Source organism: Petromyzon marinus, chromosome 11 (assembly GCF_048934315.1).
Source record: "Petromyzon marinus isolate PM22_M1 ecotype Great Lakes invasive population chromosome 11, UKy_Petmar_22M1.pri1.0, whole genome shotgun sequence".
Lineage (NCBI taxonomy): Eukaryota > Metazoa > Chordata > Hyperoartia > Petromyzontiformes > Petromyzontidae > Petromyzon > Petromyzon marinus.
Window position 1 is genome coordinate 15,665,729 of NC_133677.1, and position 20,280 is coordinate 15,686,008.

General features: G+C 51.9%; 1 protein-coding gene across 9 annotated transcripts in view; it reads left to right on the forward strand.

Annotated features, from left to right (window-relative positions):
* The first annotated feature begins 1,052 nt into the window (after window positions 1–1,052).
* LOC142924292 (TBC1 domain family member 14-like) overlaps window positions 1,053–20,280 on the forward strand; it is a 37,252-nt gene continuing 18,024 nt past the window's right edge. Inside the window, exons 1-5 of one of the 9 annotated variants that reach the window (XM_076066414.1) lie at window positions 1,053–1,140; window positions 2,995–3,196; window positions 3,400–3,469; window positions 7,893–8,843; window positions 9,898–10,024. In XM_076066414.1, coding sequence (XP_075922529.1) covers window positions 8,155–8,843; window positions 9,898–10,024 — 816 coding nt within the window. In that variant the 5' untranslated portion in view covers window positions 1,053–1,140; window positions 2,995–3,196; window positions 3,400–3,469; window positions 7,893–8,154. Of the gene's footprint in view, window positions 1,141–2,017; window positions 2,536–2,573; window positions 2,848–2,994; window positions 3,197–3,399; window positions 3,470–7,892; window positions 8,844–9,897; window positions 10,025–16,364; window positions 17,267–17,696; window positions 17,908–19,356; window positions 19,431–20,280 lie in introns of those variants that run through there. The other 8 variants (XM_076066415.1, XM_076066411.1, XM_076066412.1 and 5 more) reach the window with 8 other exon arrangements.

The window sequence follows — 20,280 nt, forward strand, 5'->3', positions numbered from 1 at the left end:
GTGAGGGGGTGAGTGAGTGGTGAGTGTGTGAGAGGATGAGTGAGTGGTGAGTGAGTGAGTGATGGGGTGAGTGAGTGAGTGGTGAGTGAGTGAGGGGGTGAGTGAGTGGTGAGTGAGTGAGGGGGTGAGTGAGTGGTGAGTGTGTGAGGGGGTGAGTGAGTGAGTGGTGAGTGTGTGAGGGGGTGAGTGGTGAGTGTGTGAGGGGGTGAGTGAGGGGTGAGTGTGTGAGGGGATGAGTGAGTGGTGAGTGAGTGGTGAGTGTGTGAGGGGGTAAGTGAGTGGTGAGTGTATGAGGGGGTGAGTCAGTGGTGAGTGTGTGAGTGGTGAGTGTGTGAGGGGTGAGTGAGTGAGGGGGTGAGTGAGTAGTGAGTGTTGAGTGAGTGGTGAGTGTGTGAGGGGGTGAGTGAGTGGTAAGTGAGGGGGTGAGTGGTGAGTGAGTGGTGAGTGAGTGGTGAGTGTATGAGGGGGTGAGTCAGTGGTGAGTGTGTGAGGGGGTGAGTGAGTGAGGGGGTGAGTGAGTGGTGAGTGTGTGAGGGGGGGAGTGAGTGGTGAGTGTGTGAGGGGATGAGTGAGTGGTGAGTGAGTGAGGGGGTGAGTGGTGAATGAGTGAGTGGTGAGTGAGTGAGTGGTGAGTAAGTGGTGAGTAAGTGGTGAGTATGTGAGTGAGTGTGTGAGTGAGTGGTGAGTAAGTGAGTGAGGGGGTGAGTGGTGAGTGAGTGAGTGAGTGGTGAGTGAGTGAGTGAGTGGTGAGTAAGTGGTGAGTATGTGAGTGGTGAGTGAGTGTGTGAGTGAGTGGTGAGTGAGTGGTGAGTAAGTGGTGAGTATGTGAGTGAGTGTGTGAGTGAGTGGTGAGTAGTGAGTGAGGGGGTGAGTGGTGAGTGAGTGAGTGGTGAGTGAGTGAGTGGTGAGTAAGTGGTGAGTATGTGAGTGGTGAGTGAGTGGTGAGTGAGTGAGTGGTGAGTGAGTGAGTGGTGAGTAAGTGGTGAGTATGTGAGTGGTGAGTGAGTGGTGAGTGAGTGTGTGGTGAGTAAGTGGTGAGTATGTGAATGGTGAGTGAGTCGTTGGGGGCGGGGCGAGGCCTCGCACCCGGAACTCCGCCTTGAGTCGCGCCCCATGGAGGAAGCAGCGCGGCGGCGGCAGGTGAAGTCCAGCGGAGCCGCGTCTCCCGTGTCCACCTGTGTCTCCCTGCGTCTCCCGTGTCCAACTGTGTCTCCCTGCGTCCACCTGTGTTTCCCCGCGCCTCCCGTGTCCACCTGTGACTCCCCGCGTCCACCTGTGACTCACCATGTCCACCTGTGACTCCCCGCGTCCACCTGTGTCTCCCCGCGTCTCCCGTGTCCACCTGTGACTCCCGTGTCCACCTGTGACTCCCCGCGTCCACCTGTGTCTCCCCGCGTCTCCCGTGTCCACCTGTGTCTCCCCGCGTCCACCTGTGGCTCTCCGCGTCTGCCTGCGTGTCCGCCTTGTGGCCGCTTGTTTCCGCGTCCTTTAATCCCCGTGTCTCTCTCCTTGTCCCTCTGTCTCCTCGTGTCTCTCTCCTTGTCCCTCTGTCTCCTCGTGTCTCTCTCCTTGTCCCCCTGTCTCCTCGTGTCTCTCTCCTTGTCCCCCTGTCCCCTCGTGTCTCTCTCCTTGTCCCCCTGTCTCCTCGTGTCTCTCTCCTTGTCCCCCTGTCTCCTCGTGTCTCTCTCCTTGTCCCTCTGTCTCCTCGTGTCTCTCTCCTTGTCCCTCTGTCTCCCCGTGTCTCTCTCCTTGTCCCTCTGTCTCCCCGTGTCTCTCTCCTTGTCCCTCTGTCTCCCCGTGTCTCTCTCCTTGTCCCTCTGTCTCCCCGTGTCTCTCTCCTTGTCCCTCTGTCTCCCCGTGTCTCTCTCCTTGTCCCTCTGTCTCCCCGTGTCTCTCTCCTTGTCCCTCTGTCTCCCCGTGTCTCTCTCCTTGTCTCTCTGTCTCCCCGTGTATCTCTCCTTGTCCCTCTGTCTCCTCGTGTCTCTCTCCTTGTCCCTCTGTCTCCCCGTGTCTCTCCTTGTCCCTCTGTCTCCCCGTGTCTCCTTGCCCCCCTGTCTCCCCGTGTCTCTCCGTGTCTCTCCCTGTCTCCCCGAGTCTCCTTGTCTCCCTGTCTCCCCGTGTCTCTCCGTGTCTCTCCCTGTCTCCCCGAGTCTCCTTGTCTCCCTGTCTCCCCGTGTCTCTCCGTGTCTCTCCCTGTCTCACCGAGTCTCCTTATCTCCCTGTCTCCCCGAGTCTCCTTGTCTCCCTGTCTCCCCGTGTCTTCTTGTCCCTCTGTCTCCCCGTGTCTCCTTGTCCCTCTGTCTCCCCGTGTCTCCTTGGCCCCCTGTCTCCCCGTGTCTCTCCGTGTCTCTCCCTATCTCCCCGAGTCTCCTTGTCTCCCTGTCTCCCCGTGTCTCCCCGAGTCTCCTTGTCTCCCTGTCTCACCGTCTAATCCCCCAGTCCTGCTCCTATCCGCGTCGCCTCTCTCCCTCCTTAACCGGCGGCACCTGTTGACGTATCGAGACTCCTGCTGCTCCTACTGCTGGTGTTGTTGTGGTGATTGTGCTGCTGTTGTTGTTGTGGTTGTGCTGTTGTTGTGGTGATTGTGCTATTGTTGTGGTGATTGTGCTGCTGTTGTGGTGGTTGTGCTGCTGCTGTGGTTGTGCTGTTGTGATTTTGTTGTGATTGTGCTGCTGTTGTGGTGGTTGTGCTGCTGCTGTTTTGGTTGTGCTGCTCTTGTGGTGGTTGTGTTGTTGTGGTTGTGCTGTTGTGGTTGTGCTGCTGTTGTGGTGGCTGTGCTGCTGTTTGCTCGTTCACTGCGCGGCTGCGTCTATGTGAGGCGATGAGGCTGAAGCCGTGTACTGAGTGGTGAGTAGTGAGAGGATCTGGGTGAGTGGTGATTGGGTCTGGGAGAGTGGTGAGTGGTTGTGGTGCATGGTGCGTGAGGGATGCATGAATGACACCAGCTATTGATGGGAGTGCATTCTGTCTTCTGCTGGGTCCTGGGCGGTGCAGGAGCTGTCTCGGCTGAAGGCCCCGGTCTCTAACGAGCGTATGGCATGTGGGAGGAGGACCCGGAGCTCCCAGATAGATCCCCTGGGCATGAGCGTTTCGCGCAACAAAGCTCCACACAGACGCATTCAAGAATCAATCGCTCTTCTGCCATCTCGCAGCCTAAGCCTATAACACCTGGTGTTCCCGTAAAAGCACTAACCAGGTAACATACCAGCTGAGCTTGCATACTCGAACATGATGGTGCACTGTTAGAATGATTTTGGTTATTTAACCTTGCGGAAGAGTAAACTCTACGAGATTGAATGAACGACCTGGTGACCATGGGCCCTTTTGGGGCTGTGTTATGGTGTCTTGCCCTAAGGTGCACGTTTTGTGCTTTAACCGCCTTGGCTCCATTGTCCTCAGCAGTGAGTGGCTGCATCCATTTGGAGATCGCTGAGGACAACACAGATGGGTGTACGCATACCCAATCAATGTAAGCCTGTCGGGTTGCAAAAGAGAAATTTTGTCTTGATGAACGTTAATCCAGTTAATATTCAGACGCGTCCGACGCGCGCGCCTCATTGGTTGACCACGGGGACCAGGAGGTGTGCGGTGTCCTGAGCCTACAGTGAGGGAAAAAAGTATTTGATCCCCTGCTGATTTTGTACGTTTGCCCACTGACAAAGAAATGATCAGTCTATAATTTTAATGGTAGGTTTATTTGAACAGTGAGAGACAGAATAACAACAAAAAAATCCAGAAAAACGCATGTTGAAAATGTTATAAATTGATTTGCATTTTAATGAGGGAAATAAGTATTTGACCCCTGTGCAAAATATGACTTAGTACTTGGTGGCAAAACCTTGTTGGCAATCACAGAGGTCAGACGTTTCTTGTAGTTGGCCACCAGGTTTGCACATATCTCAGGAGGGATTTTGTCCCACTCCTCTTTGCAGATCTTCTCCAAGTCATTAAGGTTTCGAGGCTGACGTTTGGCAACTCGAACCTTCAGCTCCCCCCACATATTTTCTATGGGATTAAGGTCTGGAGACTGGCTAGGCCACTCCAGGACCTTAATGTGCTTCTTCTTGAGCCACTCCTTTGTTGCCTTGGCCGTGTGTTTTGGGTCATTGTCATGCTGGAATACCCATCCACGACCCATTTTCAATGCCCTGGCTGAGGGAAGGAGGTTCTCACCCAAGATTTGACGGTACATGGCCCCGTCCATCGTTCCTTTGATGCGGTGAAGTTGTCCTGTCCCCTTAGCAGAAAAACACCCCCAAAGCATAATATTTCCACCTCCATGTTTTACGGTGGGGATGGTGTTCTTGGGGTCATAGGCAGCATTCCTCCTCCTCCAAACACGGCGAGTTGAGTTGATGCCAAAAAGCTCCATTTTGGTCTCATCTGACCACAACACTTTCACCCATTTGTCCACTGAATCATTCAGATATTCATTGGCAAACTTCAGACGGGCATGTATATGTGCTTTCTTGAGCAGGGGGACCTTGCGGGCGCTGCAGGATTTCAGTCCTTCACGGCGCAGTGTGCTACCAATTGTTTTCTTGGTGACTATGGTCCCTGCTGCCTTGAGATAATTGACAAGATCCTCCCGTGTAGTTCTGGGCTGATTCCTCACCATTCTCATGATCATTGCAACTCCGCGAGGTGAGATATTGCATGGAGCCCCAGGCCGAGGGAGATTGAGTTCTTTTGTGTTTCTTCCATTTGCGAATAATCGCACCAACTGTTGTCACCTTCTCAGCAAGCTGCTTGGCAATGGTCTTTTAGCCCATTCCAGCCTTGTGTAGGTCTACAATCTTGTCCCTGACATCCTTGGAGAGCTCTTTGGTCTTGGCCATGGTGGAGAGTTTGGAAACTGATTGATTGATTGATTGCTTCTGTGGACAGGTGTCTTTTATACAGGTAACAAGCTGAGATTAGGAGCACTCCCTTGAAGAGTGTGCTCCTAATCTCAGCTCGTTACCTGTATAAAAGACACCTGGGAGCCAGAAATTTTTCTGATTGAGAGGGGGTCAATTACTTATTTCCCTCATTAAAATGCAAATCAATTTATAACATTTTTGACATGCGTTTTTCTGGATTTTCTTGTTGTTATTCTGTCTCTCACTGTTCAAATAAACCTACCATTAAAATTATAGACTGATCATTTCTTTGTCAGTGGGCAAACGAACAAAATCAGCAGGGGATCAAATACTTTTTTCCCTCACTGTACATCTGAGCCCTTCAACAGTGGGTCCTAGGGCAGGCGCAAGGGACCACAACCCCAATCGGCTAAGCTCTGCACGGCCACATGTCGTGGGGTTCTCAGTCTGGGTCGACATAAAATCCCTTCCTTGCAGCTTCGTGGCAAGTAGGCCAGTGGCGAAAGGTCGTGCTTGCTTCTCAACTGTCACGATTCAGGATCACTTATATTTCAAGAATGGAAATTCAGAACCTCTAGTGGCGGCAATATTTGTAAGTGCTGTTTGTTATTAATTAATTAAATATTCCATCCGGATCATTGCTTGAGATGGAACATCTCGCTTGCAAGGGTGTAAAGTGATATGCAAAGCCTTAAAGTGCAACAAGATAAGAAAATCAATTCTTAGACACAATTACATGCATGTATTGTGAACTTGATTTTCATGACTCGATGCATCGCTGCTTGTTTTCTTGAGTGGTATGGCACTGTGAGCCATGCGAGTAGTAATGCTTTTGCATCGGGGCTCATTGTGCCACAGGAGGTCGTGGGTTCGATCCCAACCCTGACGTCTGCTGTATATTTGGGGTTTGCATGATCTCCCCGTGGTCGCGTGGATTTTTCTCCGGGTCCTCCGGTTTTTCCCTCCATTTAGTAACATGCATTTAGAGTATTTGGCTGCTATACATTTCCACATGCTAAGCCACTTGGTTGAGCTATCATTTGTGGTCAGGTTGCTTCTGAAAAAGAGCTTTATAGTTCAGTGGGCCTTACCTGGTAAAATACAAACAGTTTTAGTTGAATTGCCCTACAGATTGTTTATTCTGTCAGTGAAGCAAATTGAGTATGTAATGCGTCAACGTTGCAACAAGCGGTGACACCTCGCCCCCTTGGTGGATGGCTGCTCGCGTACTTTTGTTCAGTTGAGACCACAAACGGCTTGTGCCTAAGTTGCAACGTCTGGTTACTCGATCTGAACAGACCGGGTTTCCACCGGCTCGGGTTCCCAGCGAGCGAAGGGGGGCGAGGCCTTTGGTTGCCGGAAGGCGCGTGATCTCCATGTGGCCGTTTTCCCTGACTGCAAAACTCCCCTCGTGCCGTTTGACGATCCCCCTTCTTGCCTACAGCAGCAGAACCTTGTTTTTAACCATATTTGTTGATCTCTTTATAAGAGTGGGTGGACCATTTTGTGGTCAAACTAAAAAAACTAAACTAAACCATTTTAAATTTTGATTTAAAGCTTTCGTGACTGCAGGGATTCATATTCTTGGTTCTTTCGGTAAAGTCACGTAGAAGGGAAACTATAAAATAATACAAAAATTGTTTCCCTTCTACGTGACTTTACCGAAAAAACCAAGAATATAAACCATTTTATTTATTCTACCAGGTAAGGCCCACTCAGCTTTGTATGTCTTTTTCAGAAGCGGCTTGTCCACAAATGATAGCTCAACAAAGTGGCTTATGTGGAAATTTATAGCAACCAAATAATCTAAATGCATGTTTATAAATGTGGAGGGAGAAACCAGAGGACCCGGAGAAAAATCCAAATATACAGTAGGCACCAGGGTCGGGATTGAAACCCACAACCTCCTGCATACCAGGCGAGGAAGTTAATATCTCGCCACTGCGGCGTCCCAATCATGAGGCAGCTTAGAGAGAGGTGGTGTGCGGGGTGTGCACGCCAGCACTGCATAGGGCCCCGGCCTCCCGGGTCTCCTGGCAGACGCGGCAGTTGGGCCAAGCAGCAGCAGCGGCACGTGTGGGCACGCTCGGCGTCGAGAGCACCGGCGAGCGGTTTGTGCTGTGTCCAGGCATTAACCCCTCCATAGTCACTCGCTACGGCGTCCTGCGAGGGGGATCTGGTGGCACTTAGATACAGGATAGAGGTGTAAAAGAGTCACACGAGTCGTCCTGGTAAGAGAACTTCTTTGTGCAGCAACGCAACCTGCACACTTGTAGGAAGCGCTCTCCCCAGCCCCATGTATCTCCTCCTCCTCCCCGTCCATTCTGAACCTTTCAGAAGGTTCTCCCACTCTTCCTTTCCACCAACCCTGTACCTAGGTCTCTTCCTCCGCCTCGAACTGTCTTCTCTCGTTTCTCTTTCCCCCCCATATCTCTCTCCAAGTCCTCAGCCAATCCCATGCTCCCCCTCCCCCTGGCTGCGCCCCCAGCCGTCGTTATTTAATTAATTACTGCAGAGTGTTTTTCCACCGTTTAGTTGAAGGCAAATTTGAAATTGTGGATTTAAATTGAAATCAGTTCGTAATAATTACATTATTATTTATGTTTACCCAAGAAAGCCTCAAGACTTTTTCAGCAGGATCCTGACACATTTTTGCAGTAGGGGGAGATGTCGTTATATGTAATCACACTTCCGTAATTTGCAGTTAATTGTTATGCATTTGGGTGGTTTGGCCAACACCGGTTACATTGCGTGGTTATTTTTTTTTATCTTTCGGAGGAAACCCATGCAGAGCAGGTGGAGAGCACATACAACTTCACACAGGAAGGTGCCTGAGTTGGGACTCGAACCCAGGGCCCTCTTGTTGTGAGGCACCAGTATTGCCACTGCACTACCGCCGTGCTGCCTGGGTGGCAGTGGAACGTCTGCGTTCAATACCGATGGAACTTGTGCCCTTGCCATATTGAAAACACATTTAGTCGGCGATTTCGTCACTGTTTCTAACATCTGAATGTGCGATTATTGTTTCAGGATACATGATGGCAGTGACAGAACATTTGAAGATAGCTTTATAAACGACACTCATCTTATTTTATGCAGAAGCAACTGTTGTACTTACACGTAAATGAAAGTATGGAATTGCGATTCAGGTGCATTGTGTAACCACTGTGTTCACAACACGTTAATCCTCGGCAAAAGTGGTTCTATGAACACAGCATCTTTTTACTTACCCGTCTCAACTGATTTCATTTGAAGACTGCGTGCTCTCTTAAGTTCCGAGTGCGCTGCTGGCATGAATTTAAAGGCCGATGGGAACCTTGAGGCAGCTCCTGCAGCAAACGGCCCCAGTTCTGTACAGACGTTGAGAACGATGGAGCTCAAGGGTCGTGTGGTTTCCGAGAGTCCTTGTGATGCTGCCGAGAAGACGGAGAAGACGAACGATGGAATCTCTGTCCCGGTGCTGCAAGTCGGTGACCCGGATACTGCTCACCCCAGGTCGAGGGGCAAAACAAGTTCTCTTTGCTTGGGCCGGTCCGACGCAAGCGACGCCTGCGCGGTCAGCGAGAGCTCCCGCAGCCTGCCGCCGGCGCCGTCGTTCGGCTCCGCGCGGTACGAGGCTGGTCACGGCGTGCGGCGCCCCTTGCCCGCGCCGCGCCCTGGCTGCAACGGCGACCTGGGTGACGTCCCGGACGGGTTGCAGGGCTGGCACGGCAGGACGGATGGCCTGAGCCTGTCCAGCACCAGCACCGAGCTGTCGGGCAGCGTGAGCCTCTCGGACTTTTCTGGGATGCACCTGGACAGCGCCTCGAGTGCCATCGTGCCACTGCACACGGACGAGTCGATGTTCATGGACGTGAACTTGCACGCGCGCAACAGCTGCGAGTGGGCTCCTGGGCAGAAGGCCGAGCCGCGGCCTCCCGGTGCCGAGCCGACGCACGCACCCCAGGGCAGCCTGCAGGGCCTCAGCGGATTTTTCTCCCGGTGGGTGTTCAATATAACGCATTTATTGGAAGCGCTGCCTTCAAAGGAAAAGGCGACGTTTCAGCCATTGGCATCTTCATAGCGCACAGAGAATTCGGAGAATCCATTTCATTCACACACCTAAAACAGCTTTTCATTCTGTTGCAGCTCAGTGATCATAGATACAAAAATATTCTGTATGCAATTTTAACAAATGCCAAGGTGCCTGGATTTTGCTGGGTGGCAATTCTTGGGCCAAAGCATGGAGCCAGCACGACCCAGACTCTGGGTGTCAATCCGGGATAACCACCCAACATAAACCAGGCTCTCAAGTCGAGGATGTTGATTATGATACTTTTAATTTATGTCACGTATAAAAATACCCAGGCATCTCAAGATACTGCACAAGACTAACACTCTTCATATTTTGTTCCACGGTCTCTGTCATAGCCATGTTTCCGATCCCAGTGTCATGGCCGGTAATGTGCACTGGTTGAAATGTTATCGTTTAGGCACTATTGATGCGTTTCGTCTGTAAAATTAACAATAATAATCACAATCTGTTATATTAAAACTATGGCTTTTGAGAGGCTCCTCTGTCTTCAGACATAGTCAATGCTGCACCATGGCCTCCACACCCAGAACCGAGAGCCATTCAGCTACCACTCTCAGAACGACCAACCTATTGCCCATCTCCTACGACTAGGACAGGGGTTGATATTTCAGAGTCATCTGTAGATAAAAAAATCACATTACATGAACTCAATCACTGAGGCCTGGCCTAGCCCTGGTCTGCACAGTGCGATGCCGCGGCTGCATCGCGCTGCATGGCGGACGCCGGGACCTGCTGGCGCTTGTACCGTGCAGTGTGGCGTTCGGCGGAGGAGTTCACAAAACAGCAACAGTGGCTGGGAGGCGGCCATAGGCTCCAGTGAGACCAGCACCGGGCACGTCCTACGTGGGTTTGAATCAGCGTTGTGTAATATTAAATTCGTTGTTTCTCTGTTATTTACGGTTGTGTCTTGCGTGAAGTGGCGACGTAAACTGAGCATGGTGCGAATCTCTGTTCCCACAGGAGCTTGTTTGGGGCTAAGGTACCGAGCTCCCCGGTGGGAGCGGGCCCGAGCATGCCGGGGTGGAGGCTGTTCGGCCGGGTCCCGGTGCGCAGTGGCTCCAACCGCGACTCTCGAGCTATCCAAAAGGTACGGCGAGCGTGCGTGCATTTTAAAAAACTTCCATACCTTTGCCAAAATTTTTGGATGGACATCAATAATATAATTGGAACATATCCCTCATACGTGCATGCGCACGTGCACTCCCTGTAGAACTCGTGATCATGCCAGCCTCTGCCTACAGGGTCGGTATTTGTCGGCACCACTGCCTCTAGGCAGCCCGTCCCTGCGGCTCGCGCTCAGGGGGATGGGCTGCAACTGCTAACGGGCAACACCGACGGCTGCGTGCATAGGCAAAGCGCCGCATTAGTTGGGTTTAAATGTGTAAACTCGCTTGCCGGGGCGATAGACTCGCGGGCACCCAGTGAGGTCACGTCACTCACTCTCGCCGTTACCCACACCATCACTCATCCACGCCATTACCCACTTCGTCACTCACCCACGCCGTCACTCACCCACACGTCACCCACACTGTCACTCACCCACACGTCAACCACGCCGTCACTCACCCACACGTCACCCACGCCGTCACTCACCCACCCACCCACATGTCAACCACGCCATCACCCACCCACACGTCACCCACACCATCACCCACCCACATGTCACCCACGCCGTCACTCAACCACGCCGTCACTCACCCACACATCACCCACGATGTCACTCACCCACACGTCACCCACGATGTCACTCACCTACATGCCACCGACACTGTCACTCACCCACAGGTTACCCACACCATCACTCAGCCACGCCATTACTCACACCGTCACTCACCCACGCCGTCACTCACCCACACGTCACCCACACCGTCTCTCACCCACACGTCACCCACGCCGTCACTCATCCACACCGTCACTCACCCACACGTCACCCACGCCGTCACTCACCCACACGTCAACCACGCCGTCACTCACCCACACGTCACCCACGCCGTCACTCACTCACCCACCCACACGTCAACCACGCCATCACCCACCCACACGTCACCCACACCATCACCCACCCACACGTCACCCTCGCCATCACTCAACCACGCCGTCACTCACCCACACGTCACCCACGCCGTCACTCACCCACCCACACATCAACCACGCCGTACCCACCCACCTACACGTCACCCACGCCGTCACCCACCCACACGTCACCCACGCCATCACTTACCCACACGTCAACCACGATGTCACTCACCCACATGCCACCGACACTGTCACTCACCCACAGGTCACCCACGCCGTCACTCACCCACATGTCACCCACGCCGTCACTCACCCACACATCACCCACGATGTCACTCACCCATATGCCACCTACACTGTCACTCACCCACAGGTCACCCACGCTGCCACTCGCCCACTCGTCACCCACGCCGTCACTCACCCACCCACACGTCACCCACGCCATCACTTGCCCACACGTCACCCACGATGTCACTCATCCATCCACACGTCACCCACGCCGTCACTCACCCACACGTCACCCACGATGTCACTCACCCACATACCACCGACACTGTCACTCACCCACAGGTCACCCACGCCATCACTCACCCACGCCGTCACTCACCCACGCCGTCACTCACCCACACCGTCACTCGCACCATCACTCACCGATGCCGTCACTCACCCACACGTCACCCACGCCGTCACTCACCCACACGTCACCCACGCCGTCACTCACCCACACGTCACCCACGATGTCACTCGCCCACATGCCACCTACACTGTCATTCACCCACAGGTCACCCACGCCGTCACTCGCCCACACGTCACCCGCACCGTCACTCACCCATACGTCCTATTCACTCACTGCACATATAGAACTCGCGTATGTCTCTCACTCGCACTTCACTCAATTATATGAATCACCCCTGTGTGGTGAGTGCTCTGTATGGTGAGTTATGTGCGGGTGAGTGCTCTGTGTGGCGAGTTCTGTGTGGGTGAGTGCGCTGTGTGTGGTGAGTGCTCTCGCAAGTGCTCTGTGCGTGGTGAGTACTCTGTGTGTGGTAAGTAATCTGTGCATGTGTGATTGCTCCGTGTACTTGTGGGTTGGGGTCTGCATTGTAAATGTTTGCACAGCTGCAAATCCAGCAACAGGGACACGCATACACACACAGGTGCCTGGCTTCTAACCTCTCTCCTCTGCCCTGTGGAGTCATTATTGCACGGAAAACTTCAAATGAATTTCCTATACAGGGTTATGACCACAGGTGACACCTCCACCGCACAGACTGATGATTAGTGCATCACTCCTTTGGGTAAGTGGTTAGCTGCAGCTACGTTCAAATATAACATCTTGTGCAGTGTTGTAGCTATGCTTTTGCACCTGGCCAGTAATGCGGCACTGTGGAGGGCAGCGAGGGTTGGTGGATAACATTCGTAAAACTCCCAAACCCACTGGACGGTGAGGTCGCCACCTTTCGGCTTGCCAGAGTATGATGGCAGTAGAGCAAGTGGGTTAATTTCCATCTGTATCCCATGTGTACAAGTGCAGGGGATTGAGTTACCCCCTTCGCAAGCGTGGGTTTTCTCCCAGTGTTCCGGTTTCCTCCCCTATGTATGTACACTCATTGATGGAGTTGGCCAAACGTTCCAATATAGGACCACAGAGGTAGGGCAATTCCTCCCTTGCTTTTTTGTGGTTTTTCCAACACCTCTGAATTTAATTAAACGAGTGCGTATTATAAATGTATTAATTTATTTAACGTGCAAATGATTTTGTATTATGTGACCTGCGTATAATGGCAATATTTTGAGGACCAATGTCGAGGTCTACTCGCCGCGAGACGGCTTCAAGAGTTTTGCGATTCCTTAGTTGCAGGAGCGCGCAGACTACAGTGGTTTACTATATGGTCCACAGTTTTGGTTGCATGGCCACAATCACTCACTCTACTGTGGCTTGTCTTTAATGAATCTCTGGGGCTCTGTCTCTCAATGGGTTTAATATACGGTCCACAGTTTGGGTTGCAGGGTGATAATCGCACTGCTGTGCTGTGGATTGTCTTTATTTTTCCATTCATGAAGGAGATGTACGCATCGGCCTGCTGATGGTCTCATGCGAGTAAGTTCATTGGCCTTCCAGCACTCGGGGGATGCTTCCCATTCAAAGCCTGAGCGTGCCCCTGTTTTGTCTATTGTCCTAAAGCATTGTATAACTGAATCAGATTTATTTATCCTGGAGGAAGCCAATGAGCTTCTGAAGCTCTTTTTTCACAGATGTCCAGTAGGGGTGGGTCAGAAAGTTACATCAATACGAATGGGTTTGTGACTGGAATGTGAACGGTGAAACATTAACTTTGTTTTAATCATTTTTAAACCTATACTGTATCTTTAAAACGAAAGCGGATTTAACATCACACAGATATGCGCAGCATACCATGCACGAGACACGTCTTCGTGTGGCGTTAAATACGTCCTGTATTGAATTGAGTGGAAACCTCCTGGGTCTTTAATCTCCAGTCAAGTTCTGATGACCCATTGTCCGATGGACTGCATTATAATATATTTTTTAATGCTTATAATGAGCTATTTATGCTACTTCAAATATGAGGTTGCCCTTACGACAGGTGCAATGAAACATAATTTATTTATTTTGCTATAGTGCTGCCCTTTATACGGGTATGAGGGTGATTGTCTCCGAGCGTTTTAAATCACATCTCATGTCAACACAATTCACGGTACTTTGATGATCAATACACCCGCAGTAATACCCATCAACCCCTGATCAATGACTACCCTATTACAGACCAATTCAGATCTTATTGGTCGCCCCGTGCCCTTATACATCTCAACGTTCATCCCACCAAGTCCCATCACAAATAGACAAAACAAATGTTTGCCCGTCTCGAAACGGCTGTACGCCTAATGGAGCTGAAAACTAAATTTCCCTGTACAAGAATACGGATAAACCGTACAGCTATGAGTAATACAGACCCGCAGTAATAACCAGCCCTGGCCACGGTGTTCGAACCGCGAACCTTTGCAAGGAGCGGTGTTGAACGCGTTACCGCCCTCGACGTGGATTTGCCGGAGGTTGCCCTCGGGCCTCTGTGACGCTCCTGCAGATAGCATAAGCAGGTTGCCTTAGGGCCTCTGTGACGCTCCTGCAGATAGCATCAGCAGGTTGCCTTAGGGCCTCTGTGACGCTCCTGCAGATAGCATCAGCAGGTTGCCGTAGGGCCTCTGTGACGCTCCTGCAGATAGCATCAGCAGGTTGCCTTAGGGCCTCTGTGACGCTCCTGCAGATAGCATCAGCAGGTTGCCTTAGGGCCTCTGTGACGCTCCTGCAGATAGCATCAGCAGGTTGACCTCGGGCCTCTGTGACTCTCCTGCAGATAGCATCAGCAGGTTGACCTCGGGCCTCTGTGACGCTCCTGCAGATAGCATCAGCAGGTTGACCTCGGGCCTCTGTGACGCTCCTGCAGATAGCATCAGCAGGTTGACCTCGGGCCTCTGTGACGCTCCTGCAGATAGCATCAGCAGGTTGCCTTAGGGCCTCTGTGACGCTCCTGCAGATAGCATCAGCAGGTTGACCTCGGGCCTCTGTGACTCTCCTGCAGATAGCATCAGCAGGTTGACCTCGGGCCTCTGTGACTCTCCTGCAGATAGCATCAGCAGGTTGACCTCGGGCCTCTGTGATGCTCCTGCAGATAGCATCAGCAGGTTGCCTTAGGGCCTCTGTGACGCTCCTGCAAATAGCATCAGCAGGTTGCCTTAGGGCCTCTGTGATGCTCCTGCAGATAGCATCAGCAGGTTGACCTCGGGCCTCTGTGATGCTCCTGCAGATAGCATCAGCAGGTTGCCTTAGGGCCTCTGTGACGCTCCTGCAGATAGCATCAGCAGGTTGCCTTAGGGCCTCTGTGACGCTCCTGCAGATAGCATCAGCAGGTTGACCTCGGGCCTCTGTGACGCTCCTGCAGATAACATCAGCAGGTTGCCCTCGGGCCTCTGTGACGCTCCTGCAGATACAGTGAGGGAAAAAAGTATTTGATCCCCTGCTGATTTTGTACGTTTGCCCACTGACAAAGAAATGATCAGTCTATAATTTTAATGGTAGGTTTATTTGAACAGTGAGAGACAGAATAACAACAACAATATCCAGAAAAATGCATGTCAAAAATGTTATAAATTGATTTGCATTTTAATGAGGGAAATAAGTATTTGACCCCCTCTCAATCAGAAAGATTTCTGGCTCCCAGGTGTCTTTTATACAGGTAAGAAGCTGAGATTAGGAGCACACTCTTAAAGGGAGTGCTCCTAATCTCAGCTTCTTACCTGTATAAAAGACACCTGTCTACAGAAGCAATCAATCAATCAGATTCCAAACTCTCCACCATGGCCAAGACCAAAGAGCTCTCCAAGGATGTCAGGGACAAGATTGTAGACCTACACAAGGCTGGAATGGGCTACAAGACCATTGCCAAGCAGCTTGGTGAGAAGGTGACAACAGTTGGTGCGATTATTCGCAAATGGAAGAAACACAAAAGAACTGTCAATCTCCCTCGGCCTGCGGCTCCATGCAAGATCTCACCTCGTGGAGTTGCAATGATCATGAGAACGGTGAGGAATCAGCCCAGAACTACACGGGAGGATCTTGTCAATGATCTCAAGGCAGCTGGGACCATAGTCACCAAGAAAACAATTGGTAACACACTATGTCGTGAAGGACTGAAATCCTGCAGCGCCCACAAGGTCCCCCTGCTCAAGAAAGCACATATACATGCCCGTCTGAAGTTTGCCAATGAACATCTGAATGATTCAGAGGACAACTGGGTGAAAGTGTTGTGGTCAGATGAGACCAAAATGGAGCTCTTTGGCATCAACTCAAATCGCCGTGTTTGGAGGAGGAGGAATGCTGCCTATGACCGCAAGAACACCATCCCCACCGTCAAACATGGAGGTGGAAACAGTATGCTTTGGGGGTGTTTTTCTGCAAAGGGGACAGGACAACTTCACCGCATCAAAGGGACGATGGACGGGGCCATGTACTGTCAAATCTTGGGTGAGAACCTGCTTCCCTCAGCCAGGGCATTGAAAATGGGTCGTGGATGGGTATTCCAGCATGACAATGACCCAAAACACACGGCCAAGGCAACAAAGGAGTGGCTCAAGAAGAAGCACATTAAGGTCCTGGAGTGGCCTAGCCAGTCTCCAGACCTTAATCCCATAGAAAATCTGTGGAGGGAGCTGAAGGTTCGAGTTGCCAAACGTCAGCCTCGAAACCTTAATGACTTGAAGAAGATCTGCAAAGAGGAGTGGGACAAAATCCCTCCTGAGATGTGTGCAAACCTGGTGGCCAACTACAAGAAACGTCTGACCTCTGTGTTTGCCAACAAGGGTTTTGCCACCAAGTACTAAGTCATGTTTTGCTGAGGGGTCAAATACATATTTCCCTCATTAAAATGCAAATAAATTCATAACATTTTTGACATGCGTTTTTCTGGATGTTTTTGTTATTCTGTCTCTCACTGTTCAAATAAACCTACCATTAAAATTATAGACTGATCATTTCTTTGTCAGTGGGCAAACGTACAAAATCAGCAGGGGTTCAAATACTTTTTTCCCTCACTGTAGCATCAGCAGGTTGCCCTAGGGCGGCCTCTGTGACGCTCCTACAGATAGCATCAGCAGGTTGACCTCGGGCCTCTGTGATGCTCCTGCAGATAGCATCAGCAGGTTGCCTTAGGGCCTCTGTGACGTTCCTGCAGATTGCATCAGCAGGTTGCCCACGCTAATCCATCACATTCGAGTCTGGCATCAGTCGCCTGTTAACTCGCCCGCCCAGTCTCCACCGTGGCAAGAAGGAAGTCCCTGCAACGTGTCCACGTGATTTTTCATATCACCGATTGTCCGTTTGTTTGTAGCAAATGTTCGCACCTCCGATTAGCACTGTTGGCTACGTACGGTGCGAAAGAAGTTCAACATACCTACAAGTGTTAAGACTTACGCGTTACCACAGAGGACTCTGCGACTCCTAGGCAGTCAGCATGTTGGGAGTTACATGCACACACCACTGCTTCTTGCAATGCGCGTCACGCCTGCTTTGATCTCTTCACATTCAGCCTGAGGGCTGCCTTGCCGGCAGCCATAAGCCTCGTCTCTCTCTCTCGTGTTTCATTTGATTCCGTGTTTAAGACATTACAGGAATCGGCCGGCCTATAACCTCGTAGTAATAACACACAGAGAACCTTCGGCGCGTGTTTATGTCATCACAGTATCGCGCAACAATTTCCCAGCGAATGGATTACAAAGTTGAAAATGACATTGTTTGAGGGTGAGCATTGAGTTAGTGAGCAGTGTGACGAGTCAAAAATCAAGTGTGCAGTGAGGGGGAGTTGTGGTGAGCGGTAGTGGTGAGGGTGAGCGGTGGTGATGAAGAGGAGCGGTGGCGGTGAAGAGGAGCGGTGGTGGTGGTGAGGAGCGGTGGTGGTGGTGAGGACCTGTGGTGGTGGTGAGGAGCGGTGGCGAGGGGGAGCTGTGGTGGTGGTGAGGAGCTGTGGTGGTGGTGAGGAGCGGTGGTGAGGGGGAGCTGTGGTGGTGGTGGTGAGCGGTGGTGGTGAGGGGGAGCTGCGGTGGTGGTGAGGAGCAGTGGCGAGGGGGAGCTGTGGTGGTGGTGAGGGGGAGCTGTGGTGGTGAGGGGGAGCTGTGGTGGTGGTGAGGAGCGGTGGTGAGGGGGAGCTGTGGTGGTGGTGGTGGTGGCGAGGGGGAGCGGGTTGGCTGCGCTGTACGCGCCATTAAAGTGGCAGCGCCGTGAGGCCGCAGCCTGCCCCGAGCTCGGGGCGAGAGGCTCGGGAGTGAGGCGCGCGGGGCGAGAGGCCCGGAGCCAGGGGATGGCAGTGACCTCGCGGCGCGGCCTCTGAGCCATGGCCGGCACGGGCAGGCTCCGCGCGGACCCCCGCGCCGCCTCCGCGCAGGGTGAGCGGCGTCTCCCCCGCACGAGTACAGTGCGACCTGTGTACAGTGCGACGGATGTACAGTGTGGCGTGTGTGTGTAGATAATCACGTGTACGGTGCGCGTTGTGTACAGCGTGCCGTCAATACAGTCCGATTTAGCACGATTGTATTCGTACGGTGCGAAAGAAGTTCCACTTGCAGTCTCTAGGCGCGGCGGTTAAATGCGCTGCGCTACGAACCCGCCTCCCCGAGTACGATTCCCGCTCACGGCCAACACCGGTGACGATTATGTGGACGTGTCCTGGGGCCTCCCCTAGGTCGACTCAGCATCTAATGAGTTACTGCTGCGGTGTGTAAACATCGCCACTGGGGAGACAAAGGCGGCCGGGCGTGGTGCTGAGAAACCACCCCGTCGCGAACAGCACTTGCCCCAACAGTCTGTTCAGGCTACACGGGGGATGTTTGCGAGGACAGTCGAGTGTGTAAAGTGTGTGTGTGTGCAGTGGTTAGTACAGTGCGAGTATGCAGTACACCTAGCCTGGCACAAGTGCCATGGTCACGGCACCGCCACTTCGTTGTGATTGGCTGCTGCTGCTGTGTCTGGGGGTGCGTGTCGGCTCCCGCAGCGTTCGTGCGTCCACTGGAGGCCGCATGGATACGAGGCGAACCTTACATCATCCGTCCGAATTTTATTTCGCACTTATTTTCGTGCTTTATTTGCCCTTCCTCCGTACCTCCGATTCGCACTGTTTGCTATGTACGGTGCGAAATAAGTTCAAAATAGGTGCATACAAGACTCATGGCATTTTAAGATAGAGCTATCAACTGATAATTCCATCCTCGTCGCTTGAGCTCTTGTGAAATTAGCCGCAGTGTGCTGCAGTGTCAGGACGTTTAGGGCCACGCGTTGCTTAATCTGTAGACTTTCTTTCACGAGCTGAAAAGCCAGTGAGACCCCAAGTCTCCTGCTCTGGTGACCTGGGTCAATACGGGACAGCCAATACAGGCCTCACAACACACAGCTGAGACCAAACAGGAGGGAAGGTAAAGCAGAGTGCAAATTACTTGGACAGGTGCAGAAACAACCATGATCGGCATCTGTGCTCAAAGTTTCCGAGAAAAGTATCTAGTTTATCGTCTTGGAGAGATGAGAAATATAGAAATTATCAGACATCTAGAAAATCACCTGATCACAAGGACGAGGAACTCAGTCCTTGGTTCCCGTAGTCGGCTGCGTCTTTCCCTGGCTTCACCGGGGCAGGGCACATGGGCATTGCTGTGCAGAGTATTTTTCCCAGTTCTGCAGCTATGATTTTGGATTTTAAAACAAAAAAAACAACTCATTTAGGGTTCTATAAAAGACCGTGTTCTGTCCAAACTTCCAGTGAACCGAGTGTGACGTTTTTGTATGACTCCTCTGCGCATGTCTACATCTCTTGTGTGTGTTCTCTCCTTTCCCACTTTCCGTAGGTGACTCCAGCTGGCTGGAATCCCAGAGCCCGTCGGACTCAGTGTCTCCTATATTAACTTGTTGTGGGTTTAAGGCATGTCAAACGCCCCCCGACCCGGCCCTCTTAGCATGCCCCCTGTTGCCATCACGCCGACCCCTCGTGCTCTCTCGGAGAGTGTGCCGCGAGGCTGAGCAGCCTTGCGCCTCGGGCCCTGTTTCCTCAACCAATTGCTTTTCGTGGTTCACATTCATCTAACACTTGGTGGTTGTGGTTTTGTGTAAACTATGTGTGTTCTTGCTCGTTGCATGTGTTTCATACTCGCCTTTTAGTTGCATGTGGTTTTGGTTTGCTTAGTTCCACTGCAAACAATGGTAACTCACACAAGGCTGTTAAGTTTTGCATAAAGAGGAAAGAGCCTTTGCATCAGCGCACCTGGCGAGTTAAGGAACCTGAATTCTCCTCATTCCCAGTGCACGCTTGGCCTTGCTGGATATGCCCACGTGAAACCCACTGACATGGTGCGAATGTATTCAGTGTGTTACGTGGCGTAACAGTAAGTTACACGCAGAGAGTAGAGTCGACGTTTAGCTGCAGCCAATAATTATTTAGCCTTCAGGGCGCCTGCTTTGTGACGTTTCGGTAGCATGGTCTTTTGAAAGTGCCGCACCAGCGGATTTAAGTGTATGCTGGCCAGTGATACGGTGCAGCGGTACCGCGTTCGGTGCTCGTAGCAGAGCTTCACAGTTAAAATCCAGCAGCCACCCTGGTTAATACTGCGGTGTTTAACAACACAAAAATGCTCCGTCAGCTTCACAGCTTACGTTAAAGATACTCTGCCGTCATTCGCGAGTCTCGGCCATTGTATCCCAGCATCGTGGTCCTAATTTGCTAAATTCGAAAAATTACCCGAAAATTACTCTATTGGAATAGACAAAGTAATTAT